Source organism: Aotus nancymaae, unplaced genomic scaffold (genome assembly GCF_030222135.1).
Source record: "Aotus nancymaae isolate 86718 unplaced genomic scaffold, 86718_ANA_hifiasm-v0.15.2.pri h1tg000053l, whole genome shotgun sequence".
Taxonomy (NCBI): domain Eukaryota; kingdom Metazoa; phylum Chordata; class Mammalia; order Primates; family Aotidae; genus Aotus; species Aotus nancymaae.
The window spans coordinates 30212991-30228076 of NW_026988467.1; the positions used below are offsets into that span (position 1 = coordinate 30212991).

The window sequence follows — 15086 nt, forward strand, 5'->3', positions numbered from 1 at the left end:
CTCCAAAGAGGGAGAAGAGAGCCCCAGTTTATTAAAGGTGGAAATTGCCGATTACTGACTCATGAAATATGGCCATCAGTATTTGCTGAGTGGCTTAGGTGCCATGCTAAGGCTTCAGGATACAATAGGAGTAAGAAAATGACCCTGTCCTCTGGTGCTCACAGCCCCAGCTTTCTATGTTTGTCTATGGGGAACTGAAGTGACACTGATCCTTTAAATCTAGGGGATGAATGTGGAAGGTGACGAGGAAGGGCAAGTGTGGGTGTGAGATGCCATCTCGGGTTAACTTCAAGGTCAGGCAAATGTTCTGATCCCAGAGTGCCCAGCATGGTGGCACCCAATCACCTGCAAACAGCAGAGGCCATGAGGTCTCCAGGCAAGGGCCTGGCGTGAAGGTCATGAACTCTAAGCTCCCATGACCCTAAGGGATGCTGAGAGCAACAGAGTGCCTTCCAAAGGGCCTTCTGAAGGGCACAATCTAGCCAAGAACACCATGGGGATGGGGCTGAGCAGGGGCCTGTGGTGGAGCACAGTCCTGAGGCCTCTGACCCACCTGGGCTCACCCTGTCATCCCTCTCCCTGTGCCCACCCACTGAGACTCACTCTCATAGCGGAGCTGGAAGCCGATGTCCGAGTGACTCTTGTCGGTAGAGAAGAGGAGGTAGAGGTAGTTGCTGGTGCTGATGAGGAACTGGGGAACCTGGGTCCCGTGGTAAACCCCAATCAAGGGCGCTGAGTAAGTTCGTCCATCGCGCACTTCCAGGGTGTCATAGTTGACCTCAGTTTTGAATCTGCCAAATGACAGAAATGAAGCCTTCTTGAGAAATCCAAGCTTATTAATTTGCAGATGACAAAAGCCCTGCCTGACCCAGGGCTTCAGAATAACCAGATTTTGGCAGGCTGGGATCTTTTAATATAATTTGCACACATTCACTAGCGATGCAGAAGGACCTTTTCTACTCTATTTAACCCCTCCTCCTCCTCCTTCCACAGTTGGAAGCTGCTCTCATCCTCTCTGTGGCCTGGTCTGTGAGCCAGCTTAAGACCTAGAGACACAATGACTAGCCTCATAGAGGTCAGAACATTCTAGGCCAGGGGTCAGCACACTAAAGCCCCAGGGCTAGATTCGGTCTATAGCCCGGAGAGCTAAGGATGGTTTTTACATTTGTAAAGAGATGTTAAAAAAAAACAAAACGGCAAAGCAGAACATGCATCAGAGATCTGCAAGTAGGCAAGTGGCCCACAAAGCCTAAAATATTTACCATCTGGCTCTTCACACAAAGTTTGCAGACTGCTATTCCAGGCCAGGAACACTTTGTCCGGAAGAAGTTTGTTTTCACATTTAGGTGGCTACGTTCTCTACCCAAGGGGCAGAGCCAGAGTGAGAGCTAGAAGTAGGGCACAGGAGCGGGATTTGGGGCAGAGGTTGGGAGCCGCCTTCCCATGTTGGACATTTCCAGGAGAATGCTCGTCAGATGACAGTGTCATGCTGTAACATCTGATGGTGTCTATCTGCCCACTCTCCCTCCTTGGGGGCTGGGGAGGGAGCTCTAACATTCCAAATGGTCCCCAAGCCTTCTCTTCACCCCTCTTGCCAGAGTCCCCTAAACAGCACAAACCAAGCCCAAGGGCAGAGCCAGTGAGGTATGCCCCATCCAGTCTGGTCAGTGTTCTCCAACCTTGCTGACATTTCAGCATTGGTACTGGTCCCCCCTCCACCCTGGATTCCCTCCCACATAACTCCATAAAAATTTCCCCCTTGCCCTCTCCCCCAGGGCTGTGGTCACAGGCACCTGTCGAAGGTGATTTTGATGGGGTAGCCTGGCTGGGCCTCAATCACCCAGGCACAGCTCAAGGCGTCCTTGTAGAAGCCAGGCCAGCCCGGAGAGAGGATGGTGCCGCTGGGCGAAGTCAGGTGACCACCGCAGGGAGCTGGGGGGACAGAAGGTAAAGAAGCAGGTTTCTTCAGGGACAAATGAGTAAATGAACAGAAAATCTCTCTATGAAATGTGTCAGGCAACAAGTACTGTTTTTGTTTTTATGGAAAATTACATAAACTGTAAACTGTGAGTTTTGTCTACTGGGACCTGTATGGGTAGGTCCAGTTATATCATGTGGTGCTTTATTGAAGGCCAGAGGGGAGAAATAAAAAGAATCCTTTAAGCAAAGTCCCTTTGTCATTCAGGAGGGGCTGACGTACAGCTAATATTTGGGCCACACTGTGTTTTTCCTTTGTGCCTTACTCAACTTTCAGGCAGGGGCAGACCCAGCCCACCTCCTCCCATCTGGCCCTGGAGAGGGTCAGAACCCCAGGACCCTACAACTCAGATGCTCAGATCAGGGTGCCGGTACTCCCTGCTTCACTGTAAACTCCAGGAGGGCATGGGACGTATTAGTTGTCTTACACAACTGGGTATCCCCTGCATTTAGCATGGTGCTTGGCATGCAGTTGTTTCTCAATGATTGCTGGTTGGATGGATAAATGAGTTAATGACAGGATGAATGAATACAGTCAAGGCAGGGAACTCCACAAGACACTGGACAGTCTAGGGGTCTTGCAAAGCCTGTTATTTATGCCTCTGTCCACGTGTCCCATCCTGGCCTTCCCCATTCTCACCTGCTTCTTTCCCACCACCTCTTCCTGCAACCAGACCCTCAGCCCCTGAGGTAGTAATTAGAGCTGTTCCTCTTTAAAGGGCACATGACTGGATTTCATTGCTGGCCCCTTTTTAAGTAATGCAAGGCCATGTGACTGCTGTGACCAATAAAATGAGAGCAGAAGTGATGTAAATCATGTCCATGTGGAAACTTTACAAGCCTGTGTGTGATTTGCACAGTTTCCTTTTCCTGCCTCAGTAATTTTGGAAACAGGTGTCAAGAGGGAAGTCTCATCAGTCTGGGCCTCTAAGTGACTCTGAGGAGCAGACATCCCTGATGACCTATGTTAAATATGTAGCTTCAGTGGTCTGTGCGACATATAAACTCCTGTTTTTAAGCTGCTGGGATTTGGAGGCTGTGAGTTAACACGGTGTAGCCTAGCCCACTCAGACCAGCACAGTTCCCCAAGGCTGATGATGAGGATGATGATAACATCCACTACTAGTGCTTCTGTCACTGCCATCACCACTGCCATTGACTGAGGGCTGACTCCACCTCAGGCACTGAGCTTACATACATAATCATGTTCACTCTTTGCAAAACAAAATCCCATGTGAGGCTGGCACTATTATTACCTCCTAAGAAAACTGAGGCTTGTGGAGGTTGAGTAGCCCTGGGTTAGCAAGCTGCAGAGCTTGGATTCAGACCTGGGCAAGACAGCGTAAATCCAGAGATCTTAAGCTAAACCGCCTCCCATGTCAAAGGAACCTCTGCTCCTTTGTACTCTGTTACTATGGCGCTATCAGATGCCAAAAATTCCCTGAACAAGACTAGGGAGGAATAAAGAGCTACACAGCACTTCTCTCTCTGCAAAGTTTTATAGATTTCTTCAGGTAATCAGTTCCATAAAAGATAGTCTAATTTACCCAATCCTCTTTTTTTAAAAATGCTATAAACCTTCAGGAATTATCTAAAATAGTTGTCAAGTATTCTTAATAGAAACTTATATTAGAAGTTTAATTAACAAAGACGATAATAATAATGGTTGTAGTAGTCAACTCTCACTGATGGCTTACTATGCTAATTGCTATACATGTGTTATCTCATTTAAATGCATACGTTTATGAAGTTATTACCCCTATTTTATAGAGAAGAAAACTAAGGCCAAGTAGGTTAAGAGACTAGATCAAGGACACGGAGCTAATGAAATTAGAGCTGAGATTGAATCGCAAGACTTCTGTCTCTAAATCCCCCTGTGACACACAATAGTGCTGCAACCACAGCCAACAGTAATAAGCTCATGTGTACCGATAAGTTACTATGTGTCAGGCCTTAATGTGGATTACCCTTGTGACAATGGCAACACTAAAAGGCACATACTATTATTATCCTCATTTTATAGGCAGGGATTATTACCCCATTTTCAGTAAATTGAGGCTTAGAGAAACTAAATAACTACATAGGGCTACATCAAACATTGAGAGAGTAAATTGTATATGTGTATTGTCACTTCCTAGGTAACCACAGTTTTCAAAACCCATCCATCCATCTCACTGCAACTACTAATGCTTTCCTCTATTTCTCTGGTGGACACGTGAGAACTTGGAGGTGGGGAAGGGCATGCCTATTGCTACATCCCAGTGTTACAATGCAGGTTTGCATCTCAGCAGTGAGGGGGGACTCTCCCTTGGCTCCATCTCAGCACAGGCCTGGCCTCTTTGGTTGCTGGATTGTGATCTCCCTGTTTACCTCCCAGGGAGCCACAGATCATGTAGTTGCCATTGCCTGTCTAGGCCACCCTCCACTCAGTGCATACACATCAACGAAACCCCATCTACAATCTCTAGAGAGGGAAATCCAATCCCTTCCTTTGACGATCACCCCTTTGTTTTCTTCCTTTGTTGCTTCATTAGTTTGGCTAAGTTAATCTCTTCTGTGCACCTGTGATTGTCCAATGACCTCTCTATTCATTCTGTCCTTCATTTCCTCTGTTGTTCATCTTCCTATTGCAGAATGGTAGTTGCCTGGCAGGGATTTGAAGGAGAGGATTCCTAAATACAATGTGTCTTTCACATTTGAAAAGATGTTCAACCTCACTCTTAAAAAGAAAATATATATTAAAAGCACAGCAAAATATTATTTCTCATCCATTAGATAGACAACATCCAAAGTTTAATGACACATGGGGCTGTGAGAAACCAAGGATTCTAGTACCTTGCTGGTGAATGTGCAATATGGTACAACCGCTATGCAGAGGAATTTGGTAATATCCAGCAAAATGCATATGCATTTACTCTCTGACCCAGCAATTCTATTTCTAGAACTCTCCCAAAGATACACTGGCAAAAATATGAAATGACATCTATGTACAAGGTTATGCAAGGTAGCACTATTTGTGATAACAAAAGTATGGAAACAGCCCAAATTTTGGCTGTAGAGATCTAACTGAATAAATTAGGGTAATCAACAAAATGGACTATTTATGCAGCTATAAAACAAGAATGAGGGATATTCCATATAATGTCATGGAGTGTTTCCCAGACTATATTGTTAAGTAAATAAAAGCATGGTAGAGAATAGTAGGTATAGTATGATTCTCTTTATCTAAGAAAGGGGTAGAAGCATACACACATTCTCACTTGTATTAATCAGTGAAAGGGTAAACCAAAAACTAAAAAGATTATTCACAGAAAGAGGGAGGGAACAGGGTAGAAGGGATAGAGATAGAAGCTAGGCTTTCTCAGAATATTTTTTTTATATATTTAATTTTGGAACTATGTAAATATTTTAAATAATTAAAATATTAAGATTAGGCAAATCAATAAACTGATAAGCAATTTCTAAAAACTGAAAAGCAGAGTGAAATAAATAAACTCAATGCTATGTCAGTTGGTGGCATAATCCCACATGAAGAAACTAGTACAACAGACTTTAAAACACAGTAATTTGATAGCCTACCTTAGCAGGATACAAAAAAGAAATAAAAAACCTTGAACTATTCTCAGTCATTATAATATTGTTAGTAGTCGTTGGTATTCCTACTCTGCGACTCCTAGGCATGTCCTACGTATTGGGAAATTATATTAGTGGTGTTGAGAACTGGATTTTCAGCAAGAGTGAAAGAAGATATAGATATGATCTTAAAGAAGTAAAAAGGAAAAAGTGTTTTTACACTGGAAATGAAATAAACCCCTGTGAATTTTCTTTTAAAAAGTATTTCCTAGCTGTGTTCATTAAAAAGGCTTAGAAGCAAGAACCAAGTCCGAAAGTACCCCTAGTGCCCACATTTTAAATATCAGTTTCCACTAAAAGGAACCAGGGCTCTTGGAGAAACAACTGATTCTAGGTCAGAGACAGAAAATGTACAAGACGATGTTGAGCCAATTTCAAAAGGCTCCCACTAGCCAATGGCACAATTTGAGCATTAATTAGAACAAACGGCAGTGGATTTAAATACATAAAATATGTTTGGATTATAATGCTATTTTAAAATGTGCAACTTCAGAAGGTGTTAGGGAATCAACTCATTAATATGAAAACTGGTAAATAGAAATAATTATTTCCTTGTTTTTCCTTTACGAACTATATTCCGAAATAACCGAATAGTTGGTGGGACAAGCTTTATGTATAGCATTTCAGCTCATGAAAAAATAAATGATAGCATGTTACCATTTTGTAATCCCTAGGCTATGATCATTAATAGTTCCTAATGACCCCAAAAGAGAGAGACGCCCAAATATTATATGATTCTGTTGGAGACACTGCCTACAAAATATTCTAGCTAAAAAATAGAAGCTCAATATGATTAAGTTTCTAGATCTTACTGCCAATTAAAGGAAACATAAAAGAGAGACAATCATGTTAAACAACCTCCCAGGGCAGCAACTGGCAAAATTCTGAATGCAGGAGACTCCTCATTCTGAATAATTCTCATTTATCTCCAGATAAATGACCGACTTCTGCAACAACAAAAAATTCTCAAGGGGTGGGGAGTAGACACCTATAGATTAGAAAAGACTTGAGACATATCAGCCAATTGTAATGTATGAAGCTAACAAGGATACTGACTTAAAAAATACTATCAAAGAAAGTATTAGTCAATCATGGAAATTTGATTATATTGAATGTTTTTAATTTTTAGAAATGATAGTAATGTGACTATGTTTTTTTTTCTTTCTTTGAAAAATATTTAATAGCATAGGAAAAGCTGATGATCTAAAGAGTTAGTTGTATCTGTTGGAGACTCATTACTAAAATGTTACAGATGAAGTATGATGCCTGAAATTTGCTGCGAAATAATCCCAGAACCAGCAGGGTGGCGGCAAGGGAATGGGTGGGGGTGTAAATGAAAACAAAATAGGCTATGAGTTTATAATTGTTGAGGCTGACTGATAGGTACAGGGGAGTTCATTATACTATTCTCTCTGTTTTGGTATAGGTTTGAAATTTTTCATTTAAACAATGTGAAGGCATAAAAAGGGAAACAAACATCCCTGTGTGCATGCACATGCACACACATACACACAAGGAAAAGAAGGAAAAAGGAGGGTGGATCCTGCCTTGAATAGGGAGAAGAGCTCAGCAATAAGACAAAAGAGGGACCCTGTGCCTGTCCCAGCACCTGGTACTCAGCAGATGCTCAATATTTATTGAAGGAATGAAATACTGGTTGATAGGTAGGGATACTGGGTGTTATGAATGGAATTGTGTCCTCCCAAAATGTATAGGTTGAAACCCTAGCCACCAATGTGACTGCATTTGGAGAGAGAGCCTTTCAGGATGTAAATAAGGTTGAACGAGGTCATGAGGACAGAGCCCTAATCCAGTAGGACTTGTGTCCTCATTATAAGAGGAAGAGATACCAGGGTGCATGTCACAGAAAACAGACCACGTAAGAACACAGAGAGGAAGTGGCCATCTGCAAGCCAAGGAGAGATGCTTCAGGAGAAACCAACCCTGCCAGTACCTTAATCTTGAACTTCCAGCTTTCAGACCTGTGAGAAAATAAATTTCTGTTGTTTAAGGTGCCCAGTCTGTGGTACTGTGTTATGGCAGCCTAGGCCGACTGATACACTGGGCTTCTGATAAGGGGTTGCTGTCCCTGTGAGGGATGAGCCACTTCTCCTGACCCTGATGCTAGAGTTGTGCAAGGCAAAGAGGAATAGGGAATGGTGACAGAATAGAATACAAAGAATGAATAGTAATAGAGCATTGAGCCCTACAGCACACCAGGCACTGCCCTTCATGTGTGTTTTTACTTTCCCTGTGTGTTAGTCTTCACAGCTACCGATAAGGCAGGCACGGGCATTAGCCTCATTTCATAGCTGAGGGAACATAGTTAGGGTACAAAGAGCTTAAGTGACTGGCCAGGAACACACCCTAGGAAGGCGCAGAGCCAGGATTTAAACCTGGACAGTCCAGCTCCAGAGCCTGCATTTCTAACCACTATGGGTGGACATGGGAAAGCCCAGCTCAATCACTGCCTCTAATGGGATGTAGGCTGCTGCTAAAGGGGTTTTATTGACTAGTGTGAGTGACGAGAAGTAGTGGAAGTTCTTTCCTCTGACGGAAGTAACTTTGGAGTTGGAAGTAGGCCCTGTCGCTGGAAGCGTGGCCTCCTACTCTCCAGCGTTGCCTCCCCACTACCCACCTGAGCCCCTTACCACCTGTCTTCCACTGTTTTGTGGTAGAATACAAGCAGAATGAACTTGGACTCAGACCTCACTTGGAGGTTAAAGGTGATGATTCTGGAATCAGAATATCTGGATTTGAACCCCAACTCTCTTATTCACTTAGCTGTGATCTTGAGCAAATTACATAACCATTTTGAGCTTCAGTTTCTTCATTTGTGAAGTGAGGATAACAATACTATCTTCATGAGGTTGTTACGAAGATTCAATGGGGCAATGGATGTTGATATGGTTAGGCTCTGTGTCCCCACCCAAATCTCACCCCAAATTGTAATTCCCATAATCCCCACATGTCAAGAGTGGGACTGGGTGGAGTTAATTGGATCAGGGGGACAGTTTCCCCCATGCTTTCTCATGATAGTGAGTCTCAGGATATCTGATGGTTTTATAAGGAACCAGCATTTCCCCTGCTTGCACTCACTCTGTCCTGACACCCCGTGAAGAAGGTGCCTGCTTCTCTTTTGCCTTTCATCATAATTGTAAGTTTCCTGAGGCCTCCCCAGCCATGTGAAACTGTGAGTCACTTAAACCTCTTTCCTTTATAAATTACCCAGTCTTGGGTATTTCTTCACAGAAATGTGGTAATGGACTAATAAAGATGTAAAGCAGTTGGCCTCGTATTTAGCACATAGTACACACTCAGTGATTACTAGCTGGGTGATTTTGGGAAAGTCAATTCACCTCACTGTTTTTCCAGATTCTCATGCATCAAGCACAAGTATATCTTCCTCAAGAATGACAAGAAGATTAAATGAGAGATTGCTAGAAACCCAATATCCGCCCTTACCATTCTTCCTTAGATGCCTACATGAGCTACCACCACCCTTAGATTTCTCTGTGGGAGTAAGGAGAACTGACCTTCTTTCTTCATTACAGGATTTGCCTTTTTTTCTGATTTTAAAAGTAACACATTTGGTGTACATATAGAGAATAAATGTGGACGTGTTTATACTAAACTGTTAAATCATTTTCCTCTGGGGAGTGGGATTGGGAAATGAGCATTTTCACTTTGAGCTTTACTGCACTTGTGCAGTATTTCTATAAAAATTAAACAAAGGCCGGGCGCGGTGGCTCAAGCCTGTAATCCCAGCACTTTGGGAGGCCGAGGCGGGTGGATCACGAGGTCAAGAGATCGAGACCATCCTGGTCAACATGGTGAAACCCCGTCTCTACTAATACAAAAAATTAGCTGGGCATGGTGGCGCGTGCCTGTAATCCCAGCTACTCAGGAGGCTGAGGCAGGAGAATTGCCTAAACCCAGGAGGCGGAGGTTGCGGTGAGCCGAGATCGCGCCATTGCACTCCAGCCTGGGTAACGAGCGAAACTCCGTCTCAAAAAAAAAAAAAAAAAAAAAAAAAAATTAAACAAAAATACAGGGGCCAGGCACAGTGGCTTAGGCCTGTAATCCCAGCACTTTGGGAGGCTGAGGCTGGCAGACCATGAGGTCAGGAATTCGAGTCCAGCCTGGCCAAAATAGTGAAACTCCATCTCTACTAAGACTACAAAAATTAGCTGGGCATGGTGGCATATACCTGTAGTCCCAGCTACTTGGGAGGCAGGAGAATCGCTAGAAACCAGGAGGCGGAGGTTGCAGTGAACCAAGATCATGTCACTGCACTCCAGCCTGGACGACAAAGTGAGACTCTGTCTCAAAAAAAAAAAAAATGTACTTACTGTAGATAATTCATCTCTTTTTTGTATTTCTTGTAAGCAGAATATTTTCAAAGCTCAGCTCTTTGTCTTCTAATAGGGAGTTTAATTACCTTTATTGTCATAACTGATATGTTTGTCTTACTGCTGTCATTTTGTTTCATGCTGTCAATTTCCAAAGCTTCCATGTGGTGTCCTGTCTTCTTTGTCTTATGCATTAGGCAATATGTTTCCTTTTAATTTTCTATGTGGATGTGGAAAGTAGAAAACCGGCTTTTCATTCTATTTGGAGATGCTTTTAAGTCTTTCAAAAATGTGTTGGAAACTATATTCTCTTTAGTGATATAATTCAAGAAAAATGCAGTAACAGGGTCTGGATTTGAATTCTGGCTCCAACATCATATCAACATCCACTGCCCCATGGAATCCAACACTTACAAGCTGGGAAGATCCTAGGCAGGTGACTTAACCTCTCTGTGCCCAGTAGGGACAAAAATGACATCTATTTCCTAGGACTGGTGCAAGGTTGAAATGAGGTGATATTGCAACATTGCAACATTGTAAGACATTTATCATAATGGGGTATGATTATTTGGTTTTCCTTAAAAGAAACAAGGAGGTAAGGGGGAGAGAAAGTCAGGCAGGGACTCTGGTGTAGCTGCCTTCACTACCTAGAAGTCTTTCCTGGGAAATTTCTGATTTTAAACATAAGGGACTCTTGTGCCCTGTGAACTCAAGATCGTAGACTTGGCCAACCTAGCCCATTCACTTCTGTATTGTCGAAGGCTGCTGTTGCATTACGACAGCAGAGTTATATCCTACAACTTCCTATCTGGCCCTTTAAGAAAAAGTTTGCCGACCCCTGCTTTAGATCCTTCAGATAATCATCCTTCTTTCTAAATTTAGGAGAAGCCATCGTCTCTCTTGTCCTATTATAGCCTCTCAAAAGCTAAGTGGCTCTTAGCATATATTAAAAGATTTTCTAAAAGACCATTAGCGCCTGCATTTAATTGTCCACAAGGTGGGGATACTTAATCAAAAACAAAACTAGAAAAAAAACGAAAAAGACACAGATGCTGATTGCAAAGCAGGGCTCCTCCAAGGCTCAGATAGAAGGAGAGAGAAGCGCCAAGAAGGGACAGGTTCCCAGGGGCTCCTTTATCCAGCTCTGTCTAAGGTTTTAAGGATGGGATTCGGCTACCCTAGGTGGCATCAGGCTCTCTCACTCTGCCTGTCATGCTACTCCCCAGATGCCTGAAAACCAGGCTGGCATCTAATGCACATCAAGCTGAGAAAACTGAGCAGGTTCTCCCTGGAGCAAGTGAAGGTCTCCAATAGACTGTCCCTTACTTCTGGTGTCTACTGCCCCAACCATACAGCATTTCCCAATCCAGGGACAGAATGAACAAGACCTTTTTAAGTCTAAAATGAAGACTTTGCTTATGAAATAGTGATCCACTTGAAGACCCATTAACAAAAATCAAATTATCTCACGTGTTCATACACGGTCTTGAGGGTTTCAATGCATTGCCGAGCTATGGTCTAGGAGCACTTGATTCAGGAGTAGGGGGTAGAGAGGAGGATTGTGCAGGTACCAAGTCCTGAGGCTTCCTTGGTGGGGTCAACTCATTTGGGACTGAGCTCCTACAGGCTCAGGGGCAATGGGAATCTGGCCTTCTGCCCTGAGACTGCTCACAATCTTGGTGGGGAGACAGGACCAAGGCCTGTGGAACTGGTAAATGTAATAATGGTAAGACCCAGTATCCAAGAGAGTGATCCAGTGGTGGTGGCCCATGAAAACTAATAGTAATTAGGAGAAGGAAGAGATCAGGTGAGCTAGAGACATCAGGGAAGAACTCAGAGAGATTAACCAACACAATGAAAACTAAAGAAATTAGAAGTGATCAAGAAGTGCAAGGGAAAATGAGGGGGCTGGTCTGTAGGAAGGTGAAAGACAACCTTCCAGACCTTCCAGATTGACAACCCTCCAGACTGGGTTCTGCATGGATGCTTTGTATGGTGACTTGTTTCATTGGCAAAAATAACTCCATCAGATGTGTATACTTATTTCCCTGTTGCCAACGAGGGAGCTGAGGTCTAGGTCCAGTTACTTAATCTAAGCCTATTAGTTCTACAGCTGGGAAGCATGAAAACTGAGTTTTGTATTGTTTTTCTAACTCCAAAGCTTCTGTTCTTTCCAAAAGTGCCAATTGCACTGGGGAAGAATGGCAGATGAGGTTGTGTAGACCACACTGTGGGAAGCCTGGAAGTCAGAAAGAAATGTTTATTCATGTCATGGGCAAGTTCTTGGAAGGACAGAAATGCACCACTTGGTCCCTCAAATTGGAGCAAATACTGATCTGATTGGTTCAATGAAGAAATAGTTAAAATCAAGTTAACGCTAATGGCCAAGACTTACTGAGTGCTACCTCTCACCAGGCACTGTTCCAAGAACTGCGCATACTCAAGACAACTCTGCAAGGGGGTTCCCATTATCAACCTGCATTTTACAGTGGGGCAACTGAGAGACAGAGAAGTCAAGTCACTTCCCCAGGGTGGCTTGGATGATAAGTTGCAGGGTGGAGACAGCAGGCAGTCTGGTGAGAGTCGGGGCTCTGGAGGCCTTTTGTTGATATGCTTCTCATTAAGGAGGCTCTAGTCTAGTTAAAAGGTCATTCATTCATTCATTCATTCGGTGATTCATCAACCAGTATTGATCGAGCATCTACCAAGTGCCAAACAATACACCAGATGTGGGAATGTGAGACCAAGGAAGATTCCCTAACCTCATGGGGCATCCGTGACAGTGAGAGTGCAGTTTTTGAGGACTTACTTTACACCAGGACTGCCCACTCCATACATATCTGATTATCATTATCCCTCCCTTTTTTTCCAGCTGGAAAATACAAAGGCTCAAGGGGAAAAGTGAATTGCCAGGATCCCAGCCCAGGCCCCTCTCACTCAAAAGCCCACCTGGACCCCTTGCCATGACCAGTTTTCTCATGGTCCCTTGTCTCCCATCCACCCATTTGTAAGCTCTGGGCAATACTCTCTCTTAGGCACACTCCCTTCTTCATTCTCCTGTCCTTCCTACTCATGGCCACGATGCCCAGATTTGAGTTTAGGAATTGGGTAAGTCAAGAGGTCTCTTAGGTCTCTATCCTCTTTCTATCACATGAAATGTGAGGAAGAAGGTTTCTTCCTCCTAAAAGGAGAGAATCACAGCCTTCGTCTCCTTGGACACAGTCAGTGCCGCCAAGGGGCCTTTGGGATACTTGCTATTCATCCATTATTCACAAATATTTATTAAGCACCTATTCTGTGCCAGGCATCATGGTTGGTACACAATGCTCGGTACACAAATTTGCCTGGTACACAAATGCTTGGTACACCATGCTTGGTATACAAAATCTGACTCCTGCCTCGAGAAGCTTTATCTGTATTTTAAATGTCTGTAGTTTGGTGAAACAGATGGCTGATCTTGAAAATTGAGTCCAAAGCTGTCTTGTGTGGCAAGGCAGGACAGAGGAGCTGCTATCACAAGCCATGTGCTTGCTGCAAGCTGTGTTTCTTCTGGCTGGTTGGCCCTGAGTCTCCTGGAGATTGACCACGAGGGTATCAAGTCAGCATTTAAAAGGGCACAAAGGCCAAGACTGGGAGACATCCCAGGGAATTGGGGAAAATTAACATGTGGAGAAGGGAAGAGTGGTAGGCAGCTTGAAAGACCCAAAAACTTGCAGCGCTGCTGATGGTACTTTGGGCTGACAGAGCTCCCCTGGGCAGGAGCTGGAAACTCGGCTCTTAATGGCTGTGATATTGAGAGAGTTCCCAGTTGAAAGAAGAAGTGCTTTTGATGCCTGACAGTCCAGAGCCATTTCTCTACTTTAATCTCTGGTAATAATTTAAATTCCTATGCACAGTGGCCTTATGAAGCCCCTGCTATGCCAGCATGGGGGTGAGAGAGTGGCCCTTGGTCCCAGGAGAAGAGGAAGGACTGATACAGAAAGGGAACACCATGGCCTGGGCTGCTTGCTCGCCATCCCCAGCCTCTCTGGCTGACAACAGCTGCTGCCCCTCCAGGCACGTACCTTCACAACGCAGCACAGCGCTGTTCCAGACCACGCTGCCCTCCTTCAGGACACAGGTGATGGTCTCTGAGCCCTGTGTCCCAAGAAAGCCTTCATCACAGAGGAAGGAGATGGAGCTGCCCAGCTGGAGGCTGTCCCCAAACCGTTTGCCATTTACTGGAACGCCAGGATCCGGGCACTCATTGTGTCGGAAGGCTGTGTAGATGGGGTTCAAAAACATGATCAGACATTGCTGGAGTACAGAAGAATTCCCAAAGAAAATAAGCTTCCTTGGGATGGTCAACCCTAGAGCTCCACCACTTCCCCAAGAACTTGCCATGCTGGAGGGAGAATTAACCCTGTCTGAAGCTAGTTTATTTCCTTGCCTATTGTCAGGGCTGCCTCTCACTCTACCCAGGCAATTGATAATGCAGAGCATGGGGAGAGGACAGAGTCAGAACACTGCAGATTTAAGCGTATTTTGCCTCTTATTCGTTACATGGTCCTGGACAACTTATGCAATCCTGATGAGCCTTAGTTTCCTGACGGATAATATGGAGATCATCCTTCACTTGCAGGGTCATTCTGAGATATAAATAAAATTAAAGTTGACATGAACATGAGAGTGCTGAGTGTCTGGTGCAGCACGTGACAGGTGGTAAGTGCTCACAGATTATGAGTTCCCTTTCTTCTTCCCTCCTCTGCATGGGAACATGCTCTTTCCTGCTCAGTCTCTACCAAGCATGTTCCCTGCCTTCCTCCAGCAGGGGTATCACAGTTCTCTTGCTAAATGTCTCTGAAGCCAGGCCCTATTTGCACCCCTGCTGTTCTGAGGACAGCAACTTTCCAGTGGAGACCAGGATCTGTGGTTGCATGGGTATGGGTCACTTGAAAAAAAAATTCTTGGACTCTGAAATCCCATAATGATAGAAACACTTGCACATTCAGAAACAGCAGTGGTCCCGGAGGCTGTTGGATCTTGCTAGAGGCAAGAAGCCTGCAAACCTGACCCTTTCCATTACAGATGAGGTACAAGAGCCTCTGATGTGGACATGACTGTGATGATCCCATGCAGGGCTTT

General features: G+C 44.2%; 1 protein-coding gene across 1 annotated transcript in view; it reads right to left on the minus strand.

The window, feature by feature from the left end:
* Positions 1 to 15086, minus strand: part of CSMD2 (CUB and Sushi multiple domains 2) — a 616469-nt gene that overhangs the window by 201420 nt on the left and 399963 nt on the right. Inside the window, exons 15-17 of the mRNA XM_064363669.1 lie at positions 14027 to 14221; positions 1794 to 1932; positions 604 to 791 (exon numbers count right to left, since the gene is read on the minus strand). Coding sequence (XP_064219739.1) covers positions 604 to 791; positions 1794 to 1932; positions 14027 to 14221 — 522 coding nt within the window. The remainder of the gene's footprint in view (positions 1 to 603; positions 792 to 1793; positions 1933 to 14026; positions 14222 to 15086) is intronic.